Source organism: Solanum pennellii, chromosome 1 (genome assembly GCF_001406875.1).
Source record: "Solanum pennellii chromosome 1, SPENNV200".
NCBI lineage: Eukaryota > Viridiplantae > Streptophyta > Magnoliopsida > Solanales > Solanaceae > Solanum > Solanum pennellii.
The window spans coordinates 40,373,779-40,390,102 of NC_028637.1; the positions used below are offsets into that span (position 1 = coordinate 40,373,779).

At 40.9% G+C, this 16,324-nt stretch overlaps 2 protein-coding genes across 2 annotated transcripts; both read left to right on the forward strand.

Moving 5' to 3' along the window:
• The first annotated feature begins 8,121 nt into the window (after window positions 1–8,121).
• Window positions 8,122–10,578, forward strand: LOC107020435. Its single transcript, XM_015220796.1, has 4 exons — window positions 8,122–8,372; window positions 8,650–9,466; window positions 9,700–10,131; window positions 10,339–10,578. The coding sequence occupies exons 1-4, from the start codon at window positions 8,122–8,124 to the stop codon at window positions 10,576–10,578; spliced, it is 1,740 nt and encodes a 579-aa protein (XP_015076282.1).
• A 3,624-nt stretch (window positions 10,579–14,202) lies between these two features.
• On the forward strand, window positions 14,203–15,322 carry LOC107020447. Its single transcript, XM_015220817.1, has 3 exons — window positions 14,203–14,296; window positions 14,469–14,556; window positions 14,635–15,322. The coding sequence occupies exons 1-3, from the start codon at window positions 14,203–14,205 to the stop codon at window positions 15,320–15,322; spliced, it is 870 nt and encodes a 289-aa protein (XP_015076303.1).
• The last annotated feature ends 1,002 nt before the right edge of the window (window positions 15,323–16,324 follow it).

A 16,324-nucleotide genomic window follows, 5' to 3' on the forward strand; every position in this document is an offset into this window, starting at 1 on the left:
TATATATATATATATCTTCCACCAAGTAATTTTTATTGAAAAAGCATAAAAATCGTATCGCTACTATTTGGGGAGTCAAATAATATTTTCTTTTAACTATAGCTTTCTCTCAAAAAAATAAGCATTTTAAATCATTCGCTATATTTACTTGCAATATTTTTCGTGTAATTTTCAAAAACGTATTTTTATATTTTAAAATTTAAACAATTTGTTCCTGAGCTCATTAAAACTATAATATGGAAAATACAAGTACAAAAACACAACTAGTTTCATATGGCCTTGTCAAGAGTACTTACGTCACGACAACGGTGAAGGTTTATCTATCATTTTAATTATAAGGATTCTGAATTTTAAAAGAAAATAAATTAGCTTATTAAGTTATGGATACATTGTTTATACTCCCTCGATGCTATTTTATGTTAAAGTGTTAATCTTTTTGGTGTCCAACAATATTTTACTAAACAAATGTTGATTCATTAGCAATGTCTTTTTGGTGTACTTTTTGTGCAGTCTTTAAATCTATACACATTTTATTTTTATACATTTAAAGATTTTATATCAAAATTCATGATTTCAAGCCTAATAATTTTATATATATATAAAGGAATTGAACAACATGTTGACACCCAATTTCGACCCTCCTCGGAATAAATTAATTCTCGAGCTTCGTAAGTTTTCCAAACATTTTAAATTAATTAGTTTTATAAATTTTGCGATAGTAATAATATAATGCATGAACTTTATGTTGCTTCGGATACTTTTATCATAACTTTTAGATAATACTTATGTATATAATTAGTATATTTTAGGACTATTAAAAAAAACATCCGAAAATATTTTAATTTTAATAAGCATTCTATCTTAGTTTAATATTATGATTATTTTGAATCACTATTTTATAATTATATTACTAAAATAAAGAAGCTCGTTGATTAATTAATACAAATTCATTTTATTTCAGGTGTAGTCAAATTTATTATCCTAACTCAATTTGGCTATTTATTAAATTAACCCCCTAAAGTTTCCAATTCAATTTAGGGCCATTTTTCGCAAATTCCCTCTAATTCCCTTTCCAACCCTTTCATTTTATTTCCTAGGCCCAAACATTTTTTTTAGCAATCCACTCTAATTTCAGCCCGTTCCTATCTTAAATTTCCAGCCCCCCACTTTAATTCCCAGCCCAAACACTCTGTGTCTAAGAACAGCCCAATTCTTTTTCCCCCTTTTCCCTTGACCCATCCAACCCAATTCCCCCCTCCTTCTTCAACCCGTCACCACACGTTTCCCAGAAAGAGAAGAGCAGAAGCTGTGCAAAAAAAAATGTAATTCCCCGAAACCCCTCCCGTTTTCCCTCACGCGCGATATTTCCATGAATTTCCCCTTCCCTTCTCCTTCTCCACGCGACCCCCCCAGACCCAGACGCGCGGGGAATTTCTAGAAAAACGCCCTCCTCTCTCTCCTTCTCTCTAGCGCGCGTGGACGAAGCGAGCAGCAACGGACACCTGCAGTTGTTGATGCCGTGCGATTCTGCAGCGCACAAGACGACGCGGAATCGTCCTTGGCGTCGTAAGATCCCTCCACGTCGCCTCACCATTACCACGGATCGATCTCGTCCCTCCACATCGCCTCAAAGCCATTCGAATCGCCTGCATTTGGATAAGATTTCAGAAATTTGAACTACAAATGGGCTTGAAATCACCCTCCAGCCTTTCTCTCGGAAAACCCTAATTGTTTTCTTCTATATAAACCCCCCCATCACCTTTAGAAAGGGGGTTATTGTTTTTGGCTGAAATCCCACTGTTATAAAATACAGAGATAGTCGAATTTTTGTGATAAAGGGAGGAAATCCCATGGATAAAATTCATACTTGTTCCCGTTTAATAGGATTTTCTGTTCATAAAGGGACTAACAAAGAGATTCTTAGAACGATTCGGACGAGAGGAAACCATTTCGTCAAGTGTTGGTGCAACGTTCTAGTTCAAGCATTCGAAGTAAAGGGGTGGTTTTAAGGTCGTGATAGTGTCGCTTTTCCTTTGCTCGTATAATCTCCAAGTTCTCTGCTCTTCAAAAGGTAACATTCGGCTCGTTTTAACGCGACTTACTATCAATATTCCTTAATTTGGTCTTCTCTTGTGTAAGCAGGCTTATGTGTGGGTGTTCGAAGTATTTTGATGCGTCGTTAATCGATATAGTAATGATAAGTTTTTTTATTAAAATCCTTTGTTAGTTCAGTCTATTTTTTTGAGATATTAGCGATTATTTTGTGTTATGGTCTGTTTCGCTGAGTTTGCTTGTTTCGTGCTATTCCCTGCTCTTTCCGAGTTTGTCGTGGCGTAGCAGCAATCGATCTTAGCTTATCAAGCTTAGTTTGTTCTGTCTCTGAGGAGCCATGGATTGATATTATGATGTTGCATCCTTTGTTTCCCTCCCCTAGAGTTAGACGAATGAAACAAGATAGCCTAGTATCGAGTGATAGATTTATATGTTTGTTGACCTTTGTTTGACGCTTGAAGTTTCCTGTATGCTCGTCTTTCTTTCCTCGAGTTTTTTATGGCATGCCTTCTGGTTCCTTACTGTTTGGGTATTCGTCATGATCTTTTTCCCTTTACCATAGTTAATATATAAGAGCAATGCTTCAACCTTCAGAGTTTGTGTACACATTTGTTTTGTTTATTTCCGAGTTTATTTTTTTATAATTCTGTTTACTGGTGGCAATTGTAATGGCATTTTTTTTATTTCAATTAGATGTATGACTTTGTTGTGCACATGCATATGAACAAGCATTCTTTGGCATATGTTATTTTGCATACATGCATTATTACTAAATGTCTAATGGTAGTATGGCAACAGGAATGCCACTCACTGTGCACTTTCACTTAGGCGTGAGATTTTGTTTCTTTTCTTGCATCATAGTTAATTTGCTTTCGATTTTTTTTTTAGAATTTTTTTTTAAGAAATGGAGCATAACTCCCAAATATGTTGCTTCACCATATCATATAATTAGCACATCTACCACGATATAAAATATATTTCATCTGTACCAAATTTATATGATTGGAAATCATTTTCGTTTGAGTTTTAAGTTTCATATTTATTTCCTTAATTGCTTGAATTGCTAGAATCCCATTTAGCCATACGCTTTTATTTCAAGAAAAAAAATGATGAACATGGATATTTATAAAAAGTCCGTTTTGGGGGGATATTATTTGCTTATTTTTACCTTCAAGTACATGTTTCTTCACTATGTTTCAAGTGTCCCTAGTATTGATCGATGTTTGAGTGGTAATTAAGACGTTTTTTTTAATATATTTTTTTTACTATGTTTCCATGAATTCTTGCCATGAATGGGTTTAAATTTTCTCTTTACTATTCGCATAAGATTGATGTTCATTTTTATGCCATAGAGGTTTAATTAGCATGATTTATAATGTGCATTCATCTTGCCTAAATGTTAGTAAAGTCTGTGATTTCTTTATTTGCCTTTTATTATGTTTATAAGTGTATAAATGTTTTACTTCCTATTCTTTTATGAAGCCTTCCAGTTAGTGTATTTTGTTCACATTCCCTATATTCCAAGTTAGTTATCCTATTTTGCTAGTTCATTTTTTTTCTTCTTCTTATTTCTGTGGCATATAAATTGCATACAAGACCCCCGTGGACTTCTTTCTCGCATCCCAAAGAGCCATAAAGGCTTGGAAATTTTTTATCGAGTCAACCCATCGAGGCAGACGTCCAAAGCCAAATATCATTGAAGATTGAAGAAATTTGAAGAAGGCGGATTAGAAGATCAATTTAATTAATTATGTTGTATTTATTTTGGGCATAAGCCGTTGTCTTTTTTTTACCCTTCTTGTATTTATTTTGTATGCTTAGACTAGGACAGGTGAAGTGGGTCGAAAACCCAAACGAGAAATGTGTTAAAAAACCCAAAAAGCAGGTGGGTCCAAATTTCGGACAAGGCAGACAGAACCTGAAATTGGACCCAATCTCTCTCTCTCTCTCTCTCTCCCCCTCTTTTACTTGTTTATATACTTTCATTTGATTGTCGTTAGCTTAGAGTTAGAAAAACTCCGACCCCTCGTTAAACGTCTTACTATTTTATCAAACTTAAAATTAAATCAAATCTCAAAACAATAGTGTTTCAAACTCGCAAAGCTTCGCCTAGATTACATTTTCAGAAGTTTAACCTCAACAAAATTCGCAAATGTTAAAACAAATATTAGTCAAATAGTCAGTTGCCGGAAAGCCGCATTAAGCGGAACGTCTTAGGTGCCTTCAAAACCTTCCTAAGACGTTAATAAGAATCCCGAACCCTTTAAAATGTTTTGAAACAACTTTTCTGTTTAAGTTATTTGAAAACAAGTTTTCTTAATTTTTCTTAAAAATTAAGTGGCGACTCCCTAAAAAGTCGAAAATCTCTTAAAACGAAATAAACTTCCGATATTTTTCGAGAAAACAGAAATGGCGACTCCGCTGGGGATGTAGGAGGATTCTAACCCTAGGACTAACTCTATTTGACTATTTCCGATAAACTGTTTATTTGCTTAGTTGCTTTAATTTCGAAAACTGTTGCATTTTATGGCATATTCCCGCCAAATGGCAAATAGTTTGCATTAGGAAACGAAAATTACGTGGCTTACCACGGCTTTCTTCAGAAATACCCAATAATTCGTTTGGGAGTATCAAACAAATAGTCGGAATGCGGTCATCCGACGTTGTTTGGTAGCTCCACCCCGATGTTTGTCCGACTCGGTTAACCGTCAATTTGAAAACAATTCTAGAAAACCTATGATAGAGCGAAACCAAAACCAAATCAAGCATTAGCCTAAGACGGCTTAATACCCAAGGTGTATTAAGTCCATTTAGTAGAAAAACCGCCAAATCGTGTCTAAGGTCTTCGACCTCACGACACATTATATTGTTTGACTTTCGAATAATGTATGTGTGAAAACCAACTTGGGGGTGGGGAAAAATCTAACGGGTTTCTATTTTACAGACATGGATCGTTTCCCGAAGTTCTATATGGTCGTCTCAGCGCCACCTTAACTTACGATGTGGTACAACAATTTGGATGGGGATCAAAGAAGAACCCTTAACAAGTACGTAGGTGCCTTAACCGAACTGATCAACATGAATGGTTGTCCAGAACTAATTGAGGTACTTACGAGGTATTGGGACAGTCAGAATATGGTTTTTCGTTTTGGAACAGCCGAAATTACCCCAACTCTGGAGGAAATAAGGGACTGTATAGACACCGTAGGCACTGGGATAGAGAGAAGAGCCAGAAAACAAGAAGACATCTTCATCCCCAATAAACCCTCCGTAGAAAATATCACGGACTGGTTCGGATTAAGAAAGGACTTCGCCTACTGGTGCATGGAGTCCCATATAGCATTCAGAGATCTCTATATTCGATTTGGACACGCGAGTTTCTAGGCCACGTACAATCGAGAATTCAAGATCTCCTACAAAGAATGGAATGAGATCCGTCCCCTAGCGTTTGCTGTGGCATTATTGGGAACAATGGTCTTCCCTTACGGTCCGAGTTTGAGCATCAGTACCCAGGTTGTGACACTCGTCCACACTTTGTTCAAAGGATATGAAAATCAAGGGACAACAAAATACTACCCTGTAGCGCCAGTCATACTATCTGACATGTATCGGGCCTTGGGAAAGTGTAAAGAAGGACACCGATACTTTCAAGGATGTAACCTACTCCTCCAGTGGTGGATCCTCAGCCATTTGGCAAAGGGTGCTGGGACTCGAGAACTACATACCCTCGACAACAAAAACACTCTCATGGACTTAAATGACTTATTATACTGGGCAAATATGGACAATCTGAGAATAAGGGGAAGATGGGCCCAAATTTTCTCCGAATTGAGAGAAGAAGACCTCCAATGGATGCTCGACTGTTTTATTTCCAAAGAAGTCGTCGTGGAGAGTCGCAGATTTGTTGTGCTTCCTCTACCAGGCATTCGAGGAATTCGCCCTTACGCACCATTTCGAGTCTTGCGACAGTTCGGAAGAAAACAAACCGTGCCTAGAGAAGCGTACTATGGCGCTTATGCATATGACATTGGAGATGATAGAGTGCACGACGCTTCGGAAATATTCAGAGAATGGAAAAACGCCAAGCGTATGGATAAAGTCACCATCGTCCCTGACCGATTCAATGCTGGGTATGACAAGGGTTACAAAGAATGGCTGAAGAAGGACATACAAAACATCTCATTTCAGACTCCGCGTAGCTTTCGCAGTGTAACGGACAGAGAAGACAAAGTAGTGGCCGAACTACAAGAGATAAAGGAAGAGGCCAAGGAGGTGTACGCTAAGTTTGTAGAGAATCAAGACGCTCTTGAGAGGGCGACTCGAGAGGGTGAAAGACTGAGGCGTGGTTACAATGACTTTGATAGCTGGATCCAGGAGAAAATCGAGAGGTTGCGATACGAAAGTTTGGAAGACAAAGGACACCTGGGGGAAGGTTTTCTACTGATGCTGAGGTATATGTTCAAGTAACACAAAATTCAGAGAGACGGCGACGGAGCAGGATCATCCGGAGCAGCATAGTGGACATCACCCCTGCGTGGGTTTTTACATGTATTTACTCTACTTTAGCCCCTGCGTGGGCCTGATTTTGTTGCACTTTCGAATGGCCCCTGCGTGGGTTTGTCTTTATATTTGTTTCCCTTTTGCGAACATTATTATTCATTAGTAAATGTTATTTTGGGGGGAATTGTTTATTTAGTTTAAATCCACACGTACTTCATTCGAATGCGCTAGGCCTACCCTTGGCAGAAAAGGGTCCCCCTGTATGTTTTAGGACGCGATATATATGTGTGTTTAAATGCTTATGTGTTATGTTACTATGAATGAGGATATCGTAAACCCACTCCTATCCAGAAATTTCCAAAGAATATAAGGAAGCCACTATTACAAATGTCCGACAAAAATTCCCAAGTCTCAAGTTTCTCACTCAAAAGGCCATCTCCTATACCACAAATCCTAAATGCTGTTGTATCGTCTCAGGAAAGGCAAATCACCGCTATGGACAAGGGCAAGAACATCCAGAAGAAGCTCTCTGAAGAGGAGTTACAAAGAAAGATCGAGCGAGTCACTCGAGAAATTCAAAAGGTTAAGGAGGAAGGATTCAGAGATGACATGATCACAGCAATTTATGAAGCTGCAGTCGTGACATTGGATGAGGATCTGGCATCGCATATAAAAAGGAAGAAAGAGGTTGAGATGGAAATCGAAAGTTTGACAAAAAAGTTGGACATGCTTCGTTTCAAGGTGCGCGAAGGAAAGGCGAGAGAGGCAAAGGTAGATGTTGAGACTGCCGTTATGTTAGCCAAAAGTGCGTCACTTGATAAGGAATTGAGGACCCGTAGCAATCTGAAGGGCGGAATATACCTCACTTGTAAACAGGGAGCAGACAACAATGGCCCCGACAACGAATTGACTGAGGAGGACGATGAGGAGGAAATCATCTACAGCCCTCCATTTCCAGATCGTCTGAAAGGAAGGGAGTGACGCAACAATAGGAGGAGAAATGACTAAAGTGTTATCCTCATCTTTTAAGAATTTCAATGTTGTTTTTCAATTTCCTTGTAATCGCAATGAAAAAATGAATGAAAATATTTCATCCTAAACTAGAACTACGTTGGGCCTGAATTCTCCTTGTGAGATACGTAGGCAGCCTTTACCGGCCCGGCCCCTATCTTTGAAAAAATTTCATTCTCCTTCATGTTTTGAAATATTTGAAGATCAGATCAATGGACATCAAAAGGCGGCTGTAAGAAGACCGTAGCTCAACGTGATTTAGCCTTCCCGAGATAACGGGAAAAAAAAGCAAATTCCTGCTTGTTAAAAAATGTATTCCCGTCCTCATTCGTGGGTTAAAAATATCCTCAAACAAAGCAACTTGTGTGTTTATCTGCTTTCTGTGCGATACAATGCATGTTGTATGCGCTAACAAATCTTCCTTTGAGTTGTTTCACTTCACAGGTACTTTTAACTGGTCTGTGTCGATCAAAGCTGGTAGATCATCCTTACTTCACCAGATCGAAAGGTCCTACAGATTCCTTCCCCAGACCAAATTCATACAAAGGAAATACAGTTATGGGAGACAATAACGACGAAGTTAGTCTCACAGACGTTGTGGTGGCTCAGCCCACCGTAGCCGAGAAGAATGAACTGATCGCCCAACTGATGCAGCAGATAGATGAGATGAGAGTTGAAATGCAACGGAGGCAGGATACCCCTCCACCCGGATGTGGCCCTAATTTTGTTGGTGCAACACCTCCGATTTACTTCCCTTCGTCAAACATGGATCCAACTCAGAACCAGCCGTCAACACTTGTGGATAATCCGTGTGTGATAGATTTAACAACCCATAACCCCCAGAATGCTTCTGTATCTTATCAAACTCCCTCACCTCTTCCAAATAACCCTCCTCAAATGCCACCACATCCCCAGAATACTCAAACAGCCCCACCGCCCCAGAATCAAAACCAAAATCCAACTACCTTAAACCCCCAAACACCCATCCCCACTTAAATGAAAACACCAATCCTCAAACCTACCTACAAACTACCAAACCGCCCAAAACGTCCCAAGTCCTTCTATAGCTCCACCCCTCCCAAAAAGAACCACCTTCCAAGTTCCCATTCCTGCCGAGCATGAGGTGCACGGTTCCGAGTTGGATCACTACGAGGAACAGGAGAGAGAATGGAAGGCAAGAGAAGAAGCGAAGATCGACATAAAGGAGGAGATCAAAAGGGCTATGAAAGAGCTACAGTGCATCCCAGACGTCGCCGGACTGAGTTTTGCAGAATTGTGTATCCTCCCAGATTTGAACCTTCCCAAAGGGTTCAAAATTCTGAAGTTTGATACCTTCGGAGGAGTAGACAACCCCATGGCCCATTTGAGATACTACGACCAGCTCATGGGAGTTGGCAAGGATGAGGCTTTATTGATGAGGCTTTTCAGCCAGAGTCTGTGCGGGGAGGCCCTCGAGTGGTTTACGTCACACGAAACCAGGCAGTGGCCCAGTTTGAGCACGCTAGCTAAAGACTTCATTGACCGATTTGCGTACAATGTTGAGATAGTCCCTGATCGGTATTCTATAGAGAAAATGAAGCAGAAACTGACTGAAAGCTATGGGGAATTTGCCTATAGATGGAGAAAAGAAGCAGCAAGGGTGAGGCCTCCAATGACTGAAAAGGAGATTGTAGAAGTGTTTGTACGGGTTCAAGAGCCCGAATACTATGACAGAATCATTTTGTTAATCAGAGCCAAATTCGCCGAGATAGTCAAAGTTGGCGAGACTATCGAAGACGGCCTGAAGTCGGGGAAGATAGCCCGAGTATCCGCGTCACCTGGATCTTCTGGATTGCTGAGGAAGAAGAGAGAGGAAGTTGCCGCTGTTTCCTATGGGGAAGAAAAACTCCCAGGAACTCGTCGCGTCTTCAAGATCGCTCCAAGCCTTCACCAAAGTCTCACCAAGCCTATTACCGACAGTCCAATCATCCCAACAACCACAATACTGCCCCCACCTATCCAAATGCTCAAATTTTGTCGTACCAAGATCCACCCCCAAATCTCCAAAATTTTTCCCCTATGCACTCGAATTACCCCCAATCTTGCCAAATTCCACCCCCTTATCAGAATATTGATCCCAACTGTGCCAATGTACAGTCGAACTACCGAGCACCTTCCCCCACTTTTCATGTCCAAGCTCCAGCATATCAAAATCCCCTCCCGAATTGTCAAGCTCCAGTGCCAAATTACCAGACAAATCCCTACCCTAGAACCCAAGTTCCTCGCCCAAATACCCGCAATTATCAACAGGTTCCTCCCCTTCAGCAAAGCGGTTATGATCCTTCTCGTCCCAGGTTTCAAAAAAGGCCTTCGAGGAACTTTACCAAATTGGCTGAAAGCCAGACCAAACTATTCGAAAGACTATCCGCGGCCGAATACATCCACCCTGTGGGGCCCAAGCCCGTGGATATCAACTCTATGTTCTACAAACCGGAGCAAAGATGTGCTTATCATTCCAACAGTGTTGGACATGACACAGAAAACTGTATCAATCATAAGCACAAGATCCAGGATCTGATCGATCAGGAGGTAGTCTCCCTCTAACTGGCGGCAACGAACGTCAATACAAACCCGTTGCCGAATCATGGGGGTGGCAACATTAATATGATTGAAACGGACGAAAACGGGTGTGGAACAAAGAGGATTACTCCTGTTTCGCAGGAAGACTTGTAAAGGGCTGTCGCTTCCTTGAGCGTCAAAGAAAGAACAGAGTTTGTTATTCTGACACTTACAAAGGCTGTTGCCTGGGTGCCCTCAAAAACTCTCGTCAAACCCAAGTTTGTCATCGAAACTGCCGTGGCCCAAGGCATGACCAGGTCCGGAAGATGCTACACTCCTGATGAGCTTGCTCTAGGAGGACAGAAGAAAGACCATGCTAAGAGGCCAATAAGCGAAGCAGAAGAAAAAGAGTTCTGGAGGAGGATGCAACCGAAAGATTATTACATTGTCAAACACTTGGAGAAGACTCCGGCTTAGATCTCCATGTGGGCCCTACTGATGAGCTCTCGGTCCCACATGCAGGCTTTGATGAAAGCTCTAAATGATACGTACGTGCCCTCAGGTACAAGCAGCGACAACGTGGCTGACATGATTCATCAAGTCATTCGAGGGCACCGCATCAGCTTCTGCGACGATGAGTTTCCGGCCGAAGGGAGAGCCCACAACAAAGCTCTGCACGTCACTGTAATATGCCATGGAAAAGTCGTTAATCGCGTTTTGGTAGATGATTGTTCTGGTTTGAATATATGTCCCTTGTCGACATTGAGACAGCTGAGGTTTCACCTCGGAAAATTGGAGCAAAACCAGGTTAATGTAAGAGCGTTTGATGGTGTGCAAAGAGACACATTAGGGGCGGTGAACTTGACCCTTCAAATGGGCCCCGTAGAGTTCAGCGCGAAATTCCAAGTGTTGGATATCGACACAGCAATAACCTTCTTTTGGGAAGGCTATTCATTCACATGACTGGAGCCGTCCCTCCACTATCCATCAAATGATGAAGCTGGTATGGAAAAATTAGGAGCTAGTTGTTCACGGTGAGAGAAGTCACTCAGGCAAGCAGGTGCCGGTCATTCTCAAAATGCCGCAAGGTACAAAATTTTATACGGTGGAGTTGGTAAATTCCACCGATGAGGATTTGGCCCCGCAGACCCCCATGCCAGCCGTGTACAAAATGATAGCCACGATAATGCTGCAGAATGGGTTCGAGCCAGGTTTCGGATTGGGAAAAGATTCCCAAGGAATTATTCAACCTGTTCCGGTCCTTGTTAAAGGATACAAATATGGTTTGGGGTACATCCCCACAGATGACGACGTGAAGATGAAGAAGAAAAAGGATCAAGAGTTGGCTAAACCAATCCCGCATCTGTATCAATCCTTTCCAATCCGGGAGTGCGCCGAGCATGAAGACTGTGGGGAAGGAATCTGTGACCTTTTCAAGGAGATCAATGCTATTGTCGAGGAGGAGGTCGGTAAGTTGATATTCATGATGCTGAACCAGGGGAGGTGCTGCAGAACTGGACTTCCACGCCGATCCTGATATCCCGAACTCTTCGGTAGAAAGGAGTTATTTCATGCATACTAAAATCGGTGGTTGTTCGGAAGAGGCCCGAGACCCACCATTTCTGCATTTTTCTTAATTGTTCGAATTTTGAATTTTCGTTGTGATGTTTAAAAAGGCAACATGGCCCTGTGCCGTGACCAAAGTTTGCATTTTGTTTTAAATGAAAGACTCTTTATTTTTAACTTTGTTTATTTAGTTGTTTGTTATACTTTACTTTCCTAATTTTGTCTTTTTATGATTTCAGTAGCATAAGTTACAGACCCGCCAATGTCATGTCATGTCATGAGCTAAATGAACAAAATGAGACAAATGACGACAAGCTTGACGACTATGAAGAAGAAAGTGTGAACCAGATTATGTTGCCGAGGAATTTCGACAGCTCGAGAATCAGCATAAACCGAATCTAGAGGAGACGGAAACGGTGAATTTGGGAGATTCGGAATATGTCAAAGAGGTTAAGATCAGCACTCACCTGAATGAAACTCAGAAGGAGAGCCTGGTTCATTTGCTTGCCGAATACAGTGATGTGTTTGTTTGGGAAGTCGGTGATATGCAAAGGTTGAGTACCGATGTCGTATCTCATAAGCTACCTATCAACCCAGGGTTGGAGCTGGTTAAAAAAAAGACTCGAAAATTCAAGCCTGAACTGAGTTTGAAGATTAAGGAAGAAATCACCAAGCAAATAGAGTCTCGATTGGTGGAAGTAATGCAATATCGTCGTTCCGGTCGCAAAGAAGGATGGGAAAATCATGATTTGTGTTGATTATCGAGATCTCAACAAGGCTAGTCCGAAGGAAAATTTTCCGTTGCCGAATATCTATATTTTGATTGACAATTGTGCCAAACATGAGCTGCAGTCATTTGTGGACTGTTACGCAGGTTATCACCAAATTTTGATGGATGAAGAAGATGCGGAAAAGACGGCATTCATTACACCTTGGGGTGTATATCACTACAGGGTGATGCCAGTCGGCCTCAAGAACGCCGGTGCCACTTACATGAGAGCCATGACGACTATTTTCCACGACATGATTGATAAGGAAATTGAAGTGTACGTGGACAACGTCATAATCAAATCCCATGAGAGTTCAGATCATTTGACACACCTAAGAAAATTCTTTGAACGCCTGCGTCGCTATAACCTGAAGTTAAATCCCGCCAAGTGCGCTTTTGGAGTCCCAACTGGGAAGTTGTTGGGATTTATAGTCAGCAGAAAGGGTATTGAGCTTGACCCCTCAACGATTAAACCAATTCAAGAGTTACCTCCGCCGAAAACAAGAAAAGAGGTGATGAGTTTCTTAGGGAGGTTAAACTACATTAGCCGGTTTATAGCATAATCAACAGTGGTGTGTAAGCCTATTTTCAAGTTGCTGAAGAAAGACGCCCAGACTAAGTGGACTGAGGAATGCCAAACTGCTTTCGATGCTATCAAGAGCTATTTGTCTAACCCACTGGTATTTGTTCCTCCGTGAGAAGGGAGTCCTTTGTTGCTGTATTTGTCAGTTTCAGATAGTGCCTTCAGATGTGTACTTGGTCAACACGACGAGACAGGAAGGAAAAGGCTATCTACTATATAAGCAAGAAGTTTACTCCGTACGAGTCTCGTTACACTTTGTTGGAGAGAACATGATGTGCCCTGACGTGGCTTGCCCAGAAATTGAGACACTATTTGTCTTCGTATACTACGTATCTCATTTCCAGAATGGATCCATTGAAGTAGATTTTCCAGAAAGCGATGCCGACTGGAAAGTTAGCTAAATGGCAAATGCTGTTGAGTGAGTTCGATATCATTTATGTGACTCAGAAGGCAATAAAGGCACAAGCTTTTGCTGATCATCTTGTAGAAAATCCCGTGGATGAAGAATACGAACCACTCAAGACATATTTTCAAGATGAGGAAAGTATCATTTGTGGGTGAAGATATTTCTGAAACATACCCAGGTTGGAGATTATTCTTTGACGGAGCGGCGAATCACCAAGGTAAAGGTATTGGAGCAGTCTTAGTATCAGAATCTGGTCAGCACTATCCTATGGCAGCTAAACTCCAATTTAATTGCACAAACAACATGGCTGAATACGAAGCTTGTATTCTTGGTTTGAAAATGGCCATCGACATGAATGTTTACGAGTTACTGGTTATTGGAGATTCAGACCTTTTGATTCATCAGGTTCAAGGTGAATGGGCTGTGAAGAACCCGAAAATTATACCTTACGTACAGTATGTGCAAAATCTGTGTAAAAGGTTTCGCAAGATCGAGTTCAGACATACTCCCAGAATACAGAATGAATTAGCTGATGCTCTTGCCACCATCGCTTCAATGATCAAACATCCGGATACTGATTACATCAACCCGCTGGATATAGAGTTGAAGGAACACCCAGTCCATTGTTCACATGTTGAATCAGAACCAGACGGTTTGCCTTGGTATTTTGATATAAAGAGGTACTTGGAGTCTGGGACATATCCAGAAGACGCTACATCTATTCAGAAGAAGTCGATACGCCATATGGCTCTCAATTTCTTTCCAAATGGATAAGTCATGTATAGGAGGACTCCAGATTTAAGTCTTTTGAGATGTGTGGATGCTGGTGAAGCTGTGAGGCTTATTGAACAGATACATGCTGTAGTTAGCGGTACACACATGAATCGGCTTAAAGATTCTTCGAGCCGGTTATTTGTGGAAGACTATGGAGAATGACTGTTGCAAATTCGTGCAAAAATGCCACAAATGTCAAGTGCACGGCGATTTGATACGGGTGCCACCTCACGAACTTAACGCTATGAGTTCACATTGGCCATTTGTAGCTTGGGGAATGGATGTCATCGGTCCTATAGAGCCGGCCGATTCTAATGGACACAGATTCATTTTGGTTGCCATTGATTATTTCACCAAGTGGGTGGAGGCAGCCTCATAAAAGTCGGTAACCAAGAAAGTGGTGGCCGATTTTGTCCGCAATTATTTGATATGCAGATTTGGAGTTCCAGAATCCATCATTACTGATAACGGTGCAAATCTCAATAGTCATTTGATGAGAGATATATGTGAGCAATTTAAGATTATTCATCGAATGTTAACTGCTTATCGCCCCCAAATGAACGGAGCTGTAGAGGCCGCCAACAAGAATATCAAAATGATTTTGAGGAAAATGATTGACAAACATCGAGGTTGGCATGAAATGTTGCCATCTGCTTTACTAGGATATCGAACGACGGTCAGGACATCGACTGGTGCTACTCCATACTTGCTAGTGTACGGAACAGAGGCAGTCATACCTGTTGAAGTCGAGATACCATCATTGAGGATCATCCAAGAAGCTGAATTAAGTAACGCTGAGTGGGTTAGCAAATGGATTGATCAACTAGCTTTGACTGATGAAAAGGGAATGATTGTTGTTTGCCATGGCCAGTTGTATAGACAGAGAATGACCCGCACCTTTCACAAAAGAGTAAGAGCAAGAGATTTTGAAGTTGGTCAGTTGGTTCTTAAGCGTATTTTTCCTCATCAAGACGAGTACAAAGGAAAGTTCGCACCAAACTGGCAGGGTCCTTACATGGTTCGTAAAGTATTATCTGGAGGTGCTTTGGTCCTGTTAGAGATGGATGGCAGTGTAAGGCCTAAACCTATCAACTCAGATGTTGTCAAGAGATACTATGTGTGAAGTTTCATTTTTGCATTTTCTATCATTTACTTGTAATCGTTCTGTTTGCTTGTATTTGTTCCATTTGAATTCTTATCCCTCTTGTAATGAACTATGTCTGACCTGAATTCTCAAAAATGAGATACGTAGGAGGCCTATGTCGGCTTCGGTAACCCCATTTATCCCCTTTAATTATTTCTTTGTATCTGAACTACGTTTGACCTGATTCCTGCTTCAACGGGATATGTAGGCGCCACAAGGGTTTGGTCATATTTACCATAAGATCTATTCCTTCTTGCAGTGAAACTGGGACAGAATTTTTGAGAGGGACTCAAAAATTCTCCAGAAGAAGTTTCCTCCTCAGCAAGTCAAACTAATGATATTTCGAGATCTGCAACTGGGACAGAATTTTTGTGAAGATCTCAAAAATTCCGCGATCTGTTCAGTTACAGTGAAAGGATAAGCAGGACAATTAACTGGGACAGAAATTTTGAGGATGACCTCAAAATTTCATTATGGGTTTTACCTACAAGTCCGGAGTGACTCTGTAAACTCACCAGCAAAAGATTAGATCAACCTTTAAGTGTCAGATTCAAAAAAGTTTGTTAAGCCTGATATAACATGACTTGGCAGTGACCTTTTCAAGATACTATTTCTTAAAAATTTTATTTCTCTTAAATTTTCCCTTTTATGTTTCATTTGTTTTGGCATAAAATATTTTGTCTTATCTATCAAGAGTCGGGAAATCGGGAAATAAACTGGAGATGTCAAGACAAGGAGCAAACAAACGGAGAAATCGACACAGATCAGTATGTTTTTAAACTGACAATTTTTCTGTGGACGCAGGTTTATAGCTTTGCTTTGAAATCGGCAGATTCTCCTGACGAATGAATACGAAGAACTCCAAAGAGGAGAAAACTATCCCCCAAAATCAGTAATTTTATCGAGAGCAGGAAGCGTCATATCGTTTATGTCTGAGACTTGGGAATGTGGTTTGTTTATTTCAAGCAATTTCCAACAATA